We start from the raw sequence: 14,943 nt of genomic DNA, 5'->3' as shown, positions 1-14,943 counted from the left end.
TGTGTAACAGTCTTTTCGTTGTGCCTGTCTGTAACTAAACAGGTCAATTTTATGGTTAATAGTTATGTACATATAATATTTTATATTGATTTTTCTGTAAATGCGACACCCCCATGGGGCTAATTGCACTTTGGTGAGTACGTGCTTGGCAACCATGGGTCCCCAGCCCTCGCAGCACCGCTTCTCTTTCAGTAGTGCTTGTCTCCTCTTCTTCTGTCCTTTTCCCCTCTCTTTGGGAGATGTCTCGTGCCTCCATGGGCTCTAGAAGCTCATTTGTGTTGGTTTACCTGTAGGACTCTTCTCTCTTGCACTGCTCTTTCCCTATACTGTTCCTGTATCGCTCTTTCCCTGCGCTGCCCTTTTCCTGTATCGCCCGTTCCCTGCGCTGCCCGTTCCCTGCGCTGCCCGTTCCCTGCGCTGCTTTTTCCTCTGTCCCTTTTCCGCTCTTTCCTTGTTTTGATCTCTCTTTCCTCCACTGCGGTGTTTGAAGCCATTATTTCTTTCCTCCTTTCCTTCTTATCTTTTCTTCTCCTCCCTGTGTGTGTCTGATGGCCACCCATGCGTTTGCTGTGTTGCAGGAGACTAGGTAACAGGTAATTCCCATCCCTGAGTTGGCATGTAGGGCCCGCACATACCCCCTGGTACAGGCCAGGCCCAGGCAGGGGTGATTGCTTGAGCTGTTACCTTCCTCCTCTGCCGATTGGTCCCTCCGTCTGTTGTTCAGGAGGTGTGATCTAAGGTGAGGACAATCACCTAAGGCAGGGGGCTCCCATTTGGAGAGCCCCTGGCTGGAAGGAGTGCGCCATCGGAGACGCTGGCAATCATAGGGAACTTCTGCCCAGTGACTGACTTCCCTTCTCTCTCTCAGAGTGTTTCCCATAAACAAAAGTGGAATGAGGCTCCTGCCTCAATGTCTCTTCCTGTTGCACCTCAATATCTAGTGGTCTCACCTTTAGATGAAAACCAAACTTTTGCTACTTGTTAACCCCTTTGTCATAGAGAAAGGTGTGGATGGCATCGCCGGCCCTGTAAAGCCGTGCTCTCGTCTCCGCAGTGGTACTCTGCTTTTGGAAGTTGATAGTGCTCTCCAGGCCCAGAAACTACTCAAGGCCCAAATCCTCCACGAATAAAAGTGGAGGCTCACAGGACACTTAACTCATCCCACAGTGTTATATACACCCAGCTGTTGGATGGTTTGACGGAGGACAATTATCTATCGGATCAGAGCATTACTGCTGTTCATCGAGTTATGAAAAAGGAAGCTGCCGATGTGGTGCCCACTTGCACATTGTTCCTGACTTTTGATCGGTTAATGCTTCCTACCAAGGTAAAGGCAGGCTGTGAAGTCATCTCTGTGCACCCTTACGTTATAAATGCCACCAGTTCAATCATACCAGCACGTTATGTAAAAACGCAGCCAAATGTGTCACTTGTAGCAGGGATGCACATGAGGGCACCTGTCCTCCTCCTTGCCCCCCACTGTGTTAATTGTCCGGGAGACCATGCTGCTTCTTCTCGTTCTTGTCCCATCTATCAAGATGAGCGATCTGTTCAGGAGATAAGGGGGAAGGAGAAGTTACCTTTTCCTGTTGCCCGGAAACTGTTGACGAGCCGTTAACCGACTGTCCCTTCCTATGGAAGCTACAGTACCGTGTTCTTTGCCCTCACCAGCGAAGACGGTTGCGACACAGCCAACGAACCGTCAGTTCAAAAAGGAATATTCCCGGGAAGATTTCTTGCGTACCTTGAGTTCGCAGCCATCTGGCTCTTCTGCCAAAAGCCAAAACAATCATCCAAAGGCAAACAGTCTTCTCCCTCTCCGACTCGTCGGTCCTTTTCAACTGACAGACACCGGGGAAGCTCCATTGGTCCCACTGAGTTGCTGGACGAAGATCCTTCACCTGTGGATTCCAGTGGCTGTCCTCCCTCGGTGGCTCACCCTAAGTGGCCGTCGAGGTGAGTGTTTCTTCTTCATTCTCTGGTGTTCGTAAATTGTATGGCCCTTTTACAATGGATTATCTGTGGCCTTCGATCTAACAGGGCAACCTCCAGCTGCTCCAGTGATAGCAATGTCCGCTTGTAGTCTGTCACCAAGAAACCAAGCTACCTCATAAAGACCATTTTGCTCTTTCCCATTTTACTTCGCTACAGATGGACCTTCCCCTTACGGCAGGGATCCCTGCTCATGGTGGGGTCATGCTGCTTCTACGAAATGATGTTTGTCATCATCCTATCCCCTTGCACACCCACCTGTAAACAGTAGCTGCCCGTGTTTTCCTTTTCGAATTTACCTTTCCCCTCTGCACCATTTATATCCCTTCGTCTTCTGCTGTCACTAGGGCGGACCTGATGCAGCTTGTTCTTCAGCTTCCTCAACCCTTTGTTTCTCGGTGACACCAATACCCATCATCCTCTTTGGGCTCGCCTGTCACCTGCCTGAGAGGTTCTCTTTTGGCAGATCTTCTTAATCATCTTAATCTTGTGTGCCTTAACACTGGCAAAGCCACATTTCTCTCTGATTCCATGCACGCTTATTCCCACTTAGACCTCTCGATCTGCTCTGCTCAGCTCGCTCGATGTCCCAGAGTGGTGTGCTCTTTTCGATACTTACTTGAGTGACCACTTCCCTTGTGTGACTCGCCTGTACAATCATACTCCCATCACAGTGGCCCGCTCATTGGAAATCCTCTCTTGCTGACTGGAGGTTATATTCCTCCTTGGCAGTGTTTGACGAACGGCCGTTTCCCAGCTGTGATGATCATGTCGCACCTCGTGGATGTTATTCTCTCAGCTGCCAAACAAATCGTCTAACTCTCGTACTACTACTTCTACCTGTTGGGTCCCAGTCCCTTGGTGGACTGTGGAGTGCGGCAATGTGAATCATGACCGACAATGTGCGCTTCGTGGCTTTCACCCTCATCCTATGTTAACAAACTGCATCCGCTACAGGCAGCTATGTGTGCAGTGCCGTCACACTGTTAAGGAAAGCAAGAAAGCATGCTGGGTTTCCTTCACCAGCTCGTTCAACAGATTTATTCTGCCCCCTCTCATTTGGGGTGGCCTGCGCCGCCTTTCTGGGACTACCGCCCACTCCCCAATTCCTGATCTGACTGTGGCGGGAAACGTCATAGTTAACCCTGTCAATATTTTCAACGCTTTGGGGTGGTTTCAAGTTCCACCCACTACCATCCTGCCTTCCTTCCTCAGAAACAGGCGGAGGAGGCTCGTGCAATCTCTTTTCTCTTTTTGAATCGAGAATGCTACAATATTCCTTTTACTATGAGGGAACTCGAGCATACTCTCTCCTGATCTAGGTCTTCTGCTCCTGGACCCGATACAGTCCACGTCCTCATGCTGCAGAATCTCCCTCCTGTGGGAAAATGCTTTCTCCTTTATACCTACAACCGTATTTGGACTGACAGTGTATTTCCCATGCTTTGGCGTGAAGCTACTGTTGTTCCCCTATCTAAGCCTGGTAAAGATAAATCTCTTCCTTCCAGCTATCATCAAATTTCCCTTACCAGCAGCGTTTGTAAGGTGATGGAACGCATGATAAATGGTCGATTAGTGTGGTGGCTGGAGTCACACCATCTTCTCACTAATGTCCAGTGTGGGTTCCGAAAGTGCCGCTCAGTGGTTGATCGTCTCATCACCCTGTCGACGTTCATCATGAATAATTTTCTGCAGAAGCGACAAACAGTGGCCGGTTTCTTTGATTTGGAGAAAGCCTATGGTACCTGTTGGCGGACAGACATTCAAAGTACTATGCACACACTGTGAACAGTTCAGTGACTGGGTTGTTCTAATCAGAATCGACAGCAGACCAACACTGACAACGATAGTTCAGGTATACATGCCGATGTCGCAAGCTGAAGATGAACAGATTGAGAAAGTGTATGAGGATATTGAAAGGGTAATGCAGTATGTAAAGGGGGCGAAAATCTAATAGTCATGGGCGACTGGAATGCAGTTGTAGGGGAAGGAGTAGAAGAAAAGGTTACAGGAGAATATGGGCTTGGGACAAGGAATGAAAGAGGAGAAAGACTAATTGAGTTCTGTAACAATTTTCAGCTAGTAATAGCGAATACCCTGTTCAAGAATCACAAGAGGAGGAGGTATACTTGGAAAAGGCCGAGAGATACGGGAAGATTTCAATTAGATTACATCATGGTCAGACAGAGATTCCGAAATCAGATACTGGATTGTAAGGCGTACCCAGGAGCAGATATAGACTCAGATCACAATATAGTAGTGATGAAGAGTAGGCTGAAGTTCAAGACATTAGTCAGGAAGAATCAATACGCAAAGAAGTGGGATACGGAAGTACTAAGGAATTACGGGAAACGTTTGAAGTTCTCTAACGCTATAGATACAGCAATAAGGAATAGCACAGTAGGCAGTACAGTTCAAGAGGAATGGACATCTCTAAAAAAGGGCCATCACAGAAGTTGGTAAGGAAAGCATAGGTACAAAGAAGGTAGCTGCGAAGAAACCATGGGCAACAGAAGAAATACTTCAGTTGATTGATGAAAGGAGAAAGCACAAACATGTTCCGGGAAAATCAGGAATACAGAAACACAAGTCGCTGAGGAATGAAATAAATAGGAAGTGCAGGGAAGCTAAGACGAAATGGCTGCAGGAAAAATGTGAAGACATCGAAAAAGATATGATTGTCGGAAGGACAGACTCAGCATACAGGAAAGTCAAAACAACCTCTGGTGACATTAAAAGCAACGGTGGTAACATTAAGAGTGCAACGGGAATTCCACTGTTAAATGCAGAGGAGAGAGCAGATAGGTGGAAAGAATACATTGAAAGCCTCTATGAGGGTGAAGATTTGTCTGATGTGATAGAAGAAGAAACAGGAGTCGATTTAGAAGAGATAGGGGATCCAGTATTAGAATCGAAATTTAAAAGAGCTTTGGAGGACTTACGGTCAAATAAGGCAGAAGGGATAGATAACATTCCATCGGAATTTCTAAAATCATTGGGGGAAGTGGCAACAAAACGACTATTCACGTTGGTGTGTAGAATATGAGTCTGGCGATATACCATATGACTTTCGGAAAAGCATCATCCACACAATTCCGAAGATGGCAAGAGCTGACAAGTGCGAGAATTATCGCACAATCAGCTTAACAGCTCATGCATTGAAGCTGCTTACAAGAATAATATACAGAAGGATGGAAAAGAAAATTGAGAATGCGCTAGGTGACGATCAGTTTGGTTTTAGGAAAAGTAAAGGGACGAGAGAGGCAATTCTGACGTTATGGCTAATAATGGAAGCAAGGCTAAAGAAAAATCAAGACACTTTCATAGGATTTGTCGACCTGGAAAAAGCATTCGACAATATAAAATGGTGCAAGCTGTTAGAGATTCTGAAAAATGTAGGGGTAAGCTATAGGGAGAGATGGGTTATATACAATATGTACAACAACCAAGAGGGAATAATAAGAGTGGACTATTAAGAAGGGTGTAAGACAAGGCTGTAGCCTTTCGCCCCTACTCTTCAATCTGTACATCGAGGAAGCAATGATGGAAATAAAAGAAAGGTTCAGGAGTGGAATTAAAATACAAGGTAAAAGGATATCAATGATACGATTCGCTGATGACATTGCTATCCTGAGTGAAAGTGAAGAAGAATTAAATGATCTGCTCAACGGAATGAACAGTCTAATGAGTACACAGTATGGTTTGAGAGTAAATCGGAGAAAGACGAAGGTAATGAGAAGTAGTAGAAATGAGAACAGCGAGAAACTTATCATCAGGATTGATGGTCACGAAGTCAATGAAGTTAAGGAATTCTGCTACCTAGGCAGTAAAATAACCAATGACGGACGGAGCAAGGAGGACATCAAAAGCAGACTCGCTATGGCAAAAAAGGCATTTCTGGCCAAGAGAAGTCTACTACTATCAAATACCGGCCTTAATTTGAGGAAGAAATTTCTTAGGATGTACGTCTGGAGTACAGCATTGTATGGTAGTGAAACATGGACTGTGGGAAAACTGGAACAGAAGAGAATAGAAGCATATGGGGTGTGGTGCTGTAGACGAATGTTGAAAATTAGGTGGACTGATAAGGTAAGGAATGAGGAAGTTCTACGCAGAATCGGAGAGGAAAGGAATATGTGGAAAACACTGATAAGGAGAAGGGACAGGATGATAGGACATCTGCTAAGACATGTGGGAATGACTTCCATGGTACTAGAGGGAGCTGTAGAGGGCAAAAACTGTAGAGGAAGACAGAGATTGGAATACGTCAAGCAAATAATTGAGGACATAGGTTGCAAGTGCTACTCTGAGATGAAGAGGTTAGCACAGAAATGGAATTCGTGGCGGGCCACATCAAACCAGTCAGTAGACTGATGAAAAAAAAAATGCACACATGGGGCCTCCATGGTCAGCTTCCCACTTCATCCGGGAATTTTTAGGAGACTGAGTTTGCTAGGTACATGTGGGTTCCTCCTTATCCCACACCTTTTCACAGGAAAGCGGGGTGCCTCAGGGCTCTGTACTGAGTGTTGTCCTCTTCGCCGTAGCGTCAACCCCATTATGGACTGCCTTCCAGCTGGCATTTCCGGCTCTCTTTTTGTTGACGACTTTGCTGTTTATTGTAGCTCCCAGCGGACGTGTCTCCTGCAACACTGTCTTCAGCATTGTCTGGACCTTCTCTGTTTGTGGAGTGTCACAAATGGTTTCCGCTTCTCTGCTACCAAATCCGTTTGCGTCTTCCACTGTCCTTGCAACTGGGCCAAAATGCTCTCCCATTCGTGGATGCAAAGTAGTTCTCCCCACATGTCGTACCTGGCTGCACGCTGCACCCGGTCCCTGGTCCCTCAATGTCCTTCGTGTGTTGAGTGGTACACCTCTTGGGAGCTGACCGGACTGTCCTCCTCCGCCTCTATCAATCTCTTGTCTGCTCCAAGTTGGATTATGGACGCATTGTCTACTCCTGTGCACGGCCGTCTATCTTACGCCATCTAAATACAATACACCATTTGGGGATCCGTCTCGCCACTGGTGCCTGCCGTACTAGCCCTGTTGCGAGTCTGTACGTGGAAGCCAGTGGATTACCGCTGTCATACCGGTGCGACATCCTACTCGGTAGGTATGCGTGTTGACTTCCTTCAATGCCAGGCCACCCGACCTTTGACCCTTTTTTTGATGACATTCTTGAGCACCAGTACGAGATGTACGTTTCTTCTCTGCGGCCTCCCGGCGTCTGCTTTCTTCACCTGCTTCAGCGGCTACAGTTTACACTTCCTGCCACTTTCTGAATGGGGGAGAGCCCTTCACCACCTTTCCTTCAGACAGAGGTTTGTGTTCGTTTTGACCTCAGCTCATTCCCGAAGGAGTCAACTTCCAAGATGACCTATCACTGCAAATTTCTCGAACTTCACTCACAAGATGCCGATAACATATTTTTGTACACTGGTGGTTCCAAGTCTGCCCAAGGTGTTGGCTGTGCTTTTATCGTCGGGGCTGATAAGTTTCAATACAGACTTCTCGACCAGTGCACAATTTTTACAGCAGAGCTTTTTTCCCCTCCATCAGGCTGTTCACTACATCCATAGGCACCAGCTCACACGCTGCGTGATCTGCTCTGACTCCCTCAGTTCCGTTCAGAGTCTAGATAATCCAGATCCAGTCCACCCCACCGTTAGACAGATCCAAGACTGCCTCCATTTGTCCCCGGATGGGGGAGCCCAAGTGATGATCATGTGAGTTCCTGGCCGTGTTGGTTTGCCAGGGAATGATGCTGCAGCCAATGCTGCCGTCCATTTCGGTCGGCCCGCCTCTTACTCTGTTCCCTCTCAAGATATTTGTACTTTTCTCTATCGGCATATCATGTCACTTTGGCATGACCGTTGGTGCTCCCTTCATGGGAACAAACTCAGAGAAGTCAAACCTCTCCCAACAGCCTGGTCGACTTCCTCCCAGCCGTCTTGCCGTGAGGAAGTAATGTTAGCTTTGTTGCAAATAGGGCACTGCCGCTTCACTCACCGCCACTTGTTGAGTGGCGACCCTGCACCCAGCTGTCCTTTCTGTAGCCAACTGTTAATGGTCAGACACTTTCTAATCCTCTGCCCATATTTTAGCCACTTATGTCTCAGGGTCGGGCTGCCGCCTGCTTTACCAGACATTTTAGCAGGTGACGTGCGAGCTGTGGCTCGCGTTTTAAGTTTTTTAAAAAGCAGTAATATGACAAAAGAGATTTGATTTCTACCTGGTGACTCTGGCGCCTTATCGGCATCGTTTAGATACTCTTCCGTAATGTCTTGATGTTTTAGATTTGTTTTTTCTTCCTTTTTGTATTGGACCCCGCAACGGTTTCTTTACCCTCACAGTCCCAGGATTCTATGGGCACTTATGACCTTAGATGTTTTGCACCCTAAAACACCACAAAAAAATCTAAATGTTACACACACACACACACACACACACACACACACACTCTCTCTCTCTCTCTCTCTCTCTCTCTCCCTCCCTCCCTCCCTCCCTCCCTCCCTCCCTCCCTCCCTCTCCGAGAGAGAGAGAGAGAGAGAGAGAGAGAGAGAGAGAGAGAGAGAGAGAGAGAGAATATCAGTATGTTGAATATGAACAGAAAGGAAAGATGCTGCTTTGCCCAAGTTTCAGCCCCCCTCCAGAGTGTGCGTGCGTGCGTGCGTGCGTGCGTGTGTGTGTGTGAGAGAGAGAGAGAGAGAGAGAGAGAGAGAGAGAGAGAGAGAGAGAGAGAGAGAGAGAGGGGTGGTGAAGGTATTTTTAGTGTTTTTCCTGTGTGCTCTTCTAAGAGCATTATTTTTTGTTCTACTTTTAAGAGACAATATTTAGACATGTGTATTAAATCTTACTATAATTATTCTCGAAACCAAAATGTTACGTTTGAGATATTTCATTCACTAACAAAGCATACATTTTTAGATACAGAAAAAAATGGGATACAAGGAATTTCAAATGATTCACATTCTTGAACAAACTGTGTTGTCACAGTAGTAATACTTCCTGAAATACAAATCTTTGAAAAAGATCATGTTAGTGTACAGAAGAAAAATAAGACTTTTAAATGAAGTATGTCAATCCTTAAATGCTGATATGCGGAGTAATATTTTTAGTGCACTTTGTTTCATTTATTGAAATGTCAAATATTTCATTGTGAAAAATGTTTCTAAGATTAATAATAATTATAATCAACGTAATGTAAGTTACACTTAATAAGGCTGGGAAAAAGATAAGTTCTGTAAAATGATTTTCACTTTCCTTTACATACTGTATCCAAATTAGACAAGAAAAAGAATTATGAAGAAAATAATATTTACATTAGTAGATGTAGGAGGAAAAATGGAGATGTTCCGCATTGGTATATTTCACAGAACACTGTGTTTGTGCCAGAAATTTTGAATTGTTTGAAACTATCCATAAATAGACCTGGGTGGTGCCGGGGGGGAGGGGGGGGGGGCAGAATCTTAATTGGTTTAGTGTAATGTTTTATAATTTAAATTTTTTACCTCCAGTTATTAATGGAAAATAAATAAATGTGCAAAAATGCGATGGCCTTTGCTGTTAGTCATGTCTGGTTATAATTAAAGCTTTTCTCTGTTGCAGACACACCTGATGAGCAAACTGGTGGAGATAGTAGCAAGAGTAATAGTATAACCTCTGAGCATTCAATCCATTCTGTGGGTGTGAGTGCATCTTCGCAAAGCAGTTCAACAAATAGTCTTCCCCCAGCCACAGATGGCAATGATGGCAATTATCCTCCTTCGGTCCGTAGGCACAAGGTGTGCTGTTGCTTGGCATTGCTTGTTCTCATTTTTTTATAGTAGTAGTAGTAGTAGTTGTTGTTGTTGTTTTTATATTTTTTGTTTGGCTATTTGTATCTGAACTTCATTCAAATGCTCTTAAAAATTATATAACTGGTACTGGACAGTGGATAATTGTTTGAAACATTTATCTTGCTAGAGGAAAAAAAAGTGCCTGCTATTTTAGGAAAAACCACCTGTTATTTTGCTGGTGCTAATGAAACACGATATCTTATGTATCCATAATCTCCTCAATTTTATTTATATTCATTTCTGGAATGGAAGATTTTCATTAACTCAAACATGCATGTCATTGTTCATATGCAGAGTACACTGCTCGGCAAAACTTAGGACAAGCTAGACAGGGTAACATAACATACGAACTGCTAAGTGGAAATGAATTAAAAGTGTGAGAGCGTATTACCAGAGGTCTCTGTCAGGCACAGAAAGTTCAATGTCACATGGTGTGAGGTCATTGTGACAATTGCACCAAATAGGGCTGGTCCCACAATACAAGGCCGTTAAAGGAACAGGAAAAAAAACAATGGGTGTCAATCTGCAAGCAGTTATGGTGTAGTATGATGGTGATCTTCATTACAACATGGTCTGGAGACAATATTTGGACGACTTCACTTGGGGAAAAGATGCCAGGAAACTGGAAGGACGAAGTAGTGTGGTGTGATGGTGTCTAATATTGCCTTAGCGTAATGGCCTCCAAATCTTCGCACTCATTGGTGACCATTGTTGAGACACCGTGCTCCTTCCTCATATGCATATTTTCAGGGGTACATTTGTCCCTGACTTCATTTTAGTGGAGAAACAATACAGGTGAAGGAGCTTTTGGGACAAGGGGATACACAGGGAATGAACTGGCCTGCCGTTCCTCCAAATTAAATCCAACCAAGCATGTGTGTGATACATTGGCGAGACGTTTTGAGCACATTCACTTGCATCAACAAGCATCCAGCAGCTGTCAACCGTACTGGTGGAGGAATGGAACACCTTACTACTTGAACTTCCAACCTTGTGATCAGCATTGGAGCAGGTTACAGAGCACACATTTCTGTCCATGGTGATCACACAGCCTATCAGGAACCATGTCCCACCTTTTGTAATGTCAAGGAGACGATTGAAAATTACAGAGCCTTCAGTGTCATTACTGTTGTTGAAGAAAACTTATTTCTCTTAGGCTCGTTGTATTTCTTTCAATTACCCTCTGTACTATACTGTAGTGGTTCTTTCTATGTATGATCCAGATTTCATAGAGCTGTTACTTGGCAGTGACATATCATGTGTGAAATTTACTTTTGTTTATAAGTTTTGCACACAGTGTCTTTTTAATGGCTTACACACCATTAGTAAGGTAATTTCACGCAAAATAAAGCCAGGCATAAGCACAGTGATTGCAGTGAATGCTCTGTCGACATGTCACAGGAGTTAATTGGAGTAATCAGAAAGTTCAAGTTAACACATGTATATAATATTCAGAGTTGTAACTGTCATCTTCTTAGATTATTCTTGGTTATCATTAATGTGGAATCATCCATGGTGGCGAATATTGCAGTGTAAATCTGTGTCCATAATCTGTTACTTTCAAGAGAAAATAAGTTTTTATCATTTAAACTGGTAAATAGTCTCATTAGTTATGGCAACAGGTCAAAACATGAAATTTGTACTTATTTCAAAGTAACATATATTTACACTAGTCGTCAAGTTCCCCTAAACGGATTGAAGCAATTTCCAGGATAGTTTATTGATAATGACATGTCCAATGTCCTTCCACTAACTGTGTGTGTGTGTGTGTGTGTGTGTGTGTGTGTGTGTGTGTGTTCTTTCCAATGTCCTTGACATTGACAGGATGGTAACTCTGGTGTCTCGTAGGATGTGGTGGTCGTGAAGCTAGTGTAATAGTGCCTCAGGTGATGAAAGCAACAAATTTGTGAAAACTAATGTGTAAGATATATATTTTTTTGCTGATTAGTGTTATTTACGCTTGGTGTAGTTTAATGTGTTTGAAAAAGGCTTAGCAGCACACCACTTTGAACTCCATTTAAAATTATAATTGTATAATGGAAGGAAACATTCCACGTGGGAAAAATTATATATAAAAACAAAGATGAGGTGACTTACCGAACAAAAGTGCTGGCAGGTCGATAGACACACAAACAAACACAAACATACACACAAAATTCAAGCTTTCGCAACAGACTGTTGCCTCATCAGGAAAGAGGGAAGGAGAGGGGAAGACGAAAGGAAGTGGGTTTTTTTCGTCTTCCCCTCTCCTTCCCTCTTTCCTGATGAGGCAACAGTCTGTTGCGAAAGCTTGAATTTTGTGTGTATGTTTGTGTTTGTTTGTGTGTCTATCGACCTGCCAGCACTTTTGTTCGGTAAGTCACCTCATCTTTGTTTTTATATATAATTTTTCCCACGTGGAATGTTTCCTTCCATTATATTGATATCATTGATTTGAATCCAACAATTACGTTGGTTATTGTCACTGTTCCATTTCGAAATCTTTTCTGTCGTCTTATTTTCCTCTTTCTGTTTTTGCCAGTAGTTTCACTTTGTATTCACCTTCTCCTTTTTACCGTAATCTGCTATACTATTTTATCCCGCCTATATATATATATATACTCAATAATACGTAACCCACTTCCAAACCATAACCAAAAATTTTTTTGCCGCTTTCAGCACTACCGCCGCTATAATATCCACCGTTTCTAGTTCACAAACAGCTCCTTTCACCTTTTAAACAACCATTTCGGCCAGTTCTAATAACTTTCGCTTTATTTCCATTTCCGTTTTTCCCACATCACTGATCATTTTTAGCCGCTTCCCACAGGTTTTAACGCCATTATTTCTTCGTCAGACAATTGTTAGCCTCATTTTCATAATCTGCCACCACAATACCACTCCTTTTAATATACTACACGCAGTTTTTTCGAAATTTTCCCGAATTTCTCCGTCCTTTAACGTGTTTTGGCGCCAACACAACCACCTAACCTTTATGCACATCGTTGTCTACCAACCCAAGTCCAACATAGCCCAGCTGTAACCAACACCTTTTCGCCTTTTTTCATTCCAGATCTCCAGTTTCTTTCCGGTTCACCTTTATCTCTCCCCATATATTTTTATTTTCATTTTCGTTTCACCTCATGTAAAGGTCTTTAAATATGTCTGCTTGTGTCTGTATGTGTGGATGGATATGTGCGTGTGTGCGAGTGTATACCTGTCCTTTTTTCCCCCTAAGGTAAGTCTTTCCGCTCCCGGGATTGGAATGACTCCTTACCCTCTCCCTAAAACCCACTTCCTTTCGTCTTCCCCTCTCCTTCCCTCTTTCCTGATGAGGCAACAGTCTGTTGCGAAAGCTTGAATTTTGTGTGTATGTTTGTGTTTGTTTGTGTGTCTATCGACCTGCCAGCACTTTTGTTCGGTAAGTCACCTCATCTTTGTTTTTATATATAAAATTATAATTGGTTATGTTTGGAATACATAGTTCAGCAGAGGACACAAGAAATCATTTATGTTGAGTTTCAGTATGGGGTCATCATTATTGTTTTGTTGTTACACATATGCAAACATCTAGGGTTGTACCTCTGTGGTTAACAACCATAGTTGTAAATCGGAGCTTGCTCCACCCAAGGTTAACTACCTTTGAAAGGCAACCATGGAAAGATCTTTCAGGAAAAATTTTCCACTGTCCTGTCCAAGAATGCAGGAGTAGCCTACATTGGATTAGGTGGGTAGGCACCTAGAAGGCGTCAGTGAATCAGAGCATTGGCAATCACCCATTCTTATGCCAGTTCATAAGAACAGGATCAAACAAGATCAGATCAACTACATTGCAACTCATAATATTAATTCTCTAATTAAAGCAGCAAAACTAAAGAATTTGACAAATGAATTAGATAAACAGAAAATTTTAGTAGCAGGACTCCGGGAAATGAGAAATACTACAGAAGAACCATTCGAATCACAAGGCTACAGAGTTTACAATGGGAAACCTGGAATAAGGGTTATGAAAGAACATCCCCAATTTGGAACTGGGTTTATAGTCAATTTGAAAATAATAGATTTGATGATCGATTTTCAAGCCATCTCCCCTACAATGGCAACTTTGAGTTTAAAAGCATCCAACAAAATTTATACCATCATTAATGCCCATGCCCTACTAATGAGAAGAATTTTCTAACAAAGACTAGGAAAGAAGTGGAAAAGTTTTGGAATCTCCTTGACCAAACAATAAACCAATTAAATATTAACGATGTTAAGATCCTGTTAGGGTACTTCAATGCCCAACTCGGAAGAGAAAAGAAATACCAGGATATCATTGGGGAATGGGCTCCGCATAAACAAACAAATAAGAATGGTCAAAATAAATGTAAATGTTGTGTGACTAGGGCCTCCCGTCAGGTAGACCGTTCACCGGATGCATGCCACTTCAGTGTGATGATGATTACGACAACACAACACCCAGTCTCTGAACGGAGAAAATCTCCGACCCAGCCGGGAATCGAACCCGGGCCCTTAGGATTGACATACTGTCACACTAACCACTCAGCTACTGGGGGTGGACATAAGAATGGTCAGAGACTTGAACTCTATAGGGAACACAAACTGATCTCAAAGTCCACATACTTCAAAAGGAAGCCAAACAAACTTAAAACATGGAAACATCCTGATTAGAGAAAAGGAGAATGGCAGCTGGATCATGTATTTATGGACAAATTCTTCCACAGAGAAATCTACAACGTTAAAGTATAAGAGGGGTAGATAAAGGTTCAGATCATTATATTGTCAAAATCAAACTTAAGCTCACACGACGAAAAAAGAAACCAAAGTGCAATAAGCAAAGGAGGAACTTCGATCCCCACCAATTAATTAGAAATGATAAATATAGAGGAAGTTACACAAAACATAAAACTGACATAATTTAGAAGAACTGGTTCAAATTCTCAAGCAACAAATAGAAAATTTAGCCCCATCGTAGCCCCATTGAGACCACGTAAAAGACATGTCTGGTGGAACTCAGAATATGACAAAATTCATGAATAAAGGCATCATGCGTGGTTAAAATTTCAAACACACAAAACAGAAGAAAATACAACCAACCTCAAAAATATCAGGAAAAAGTTTACACAAA

General features: G+C 43.2%; 1 protein-coding gene across 4 annotated transcripts in view; it reads left to right on the top strand.

Annotated features, from left to right (window-relative positions):
* LOC124545999 (serine/threonine-protein kinase Tao) overlaps positions 1-14,943 on the top strand; it is a 230,593-nt gene that overhangs the window by 82,847 nt on the left and 132,803 nt on the right. For all 4 annotated transcript variants that reach the window (XM_047124968.1, XM_047124967.1, XM_047124966.1 and 1 more), the window contains one exon: positions 9,604-9,779. In XM_047124968.1, coding sequence (XP_046980924.1) covers positions 9,604-9,779 — 176 coding nt within the window. The remainder of the gene's footprint in view (positions 1-9,603; positions 9,780-14,943) is intronic.

Source organism: Schistocerca americana, chromosome 8 (genome assembly GCF_021461395.2).
Source record: "Schistocerca americana isolate TAMUIC-IGC-003095 chromosome 8, iqSchAmer2.1, whole genome shotgun sequence".
Classification (NCBI taxonomy): Eukaryota; Metazoa; Arthropoda; class Insecta; order Orthoptera; family Acrididae; genus Schistocerca; species Schistocerca americana.
The sequence above is the reverse complement of the archived record's forward strand: the minus strand, read 5'-3'. Positions and strand labels throughout refer to the sequence as shown.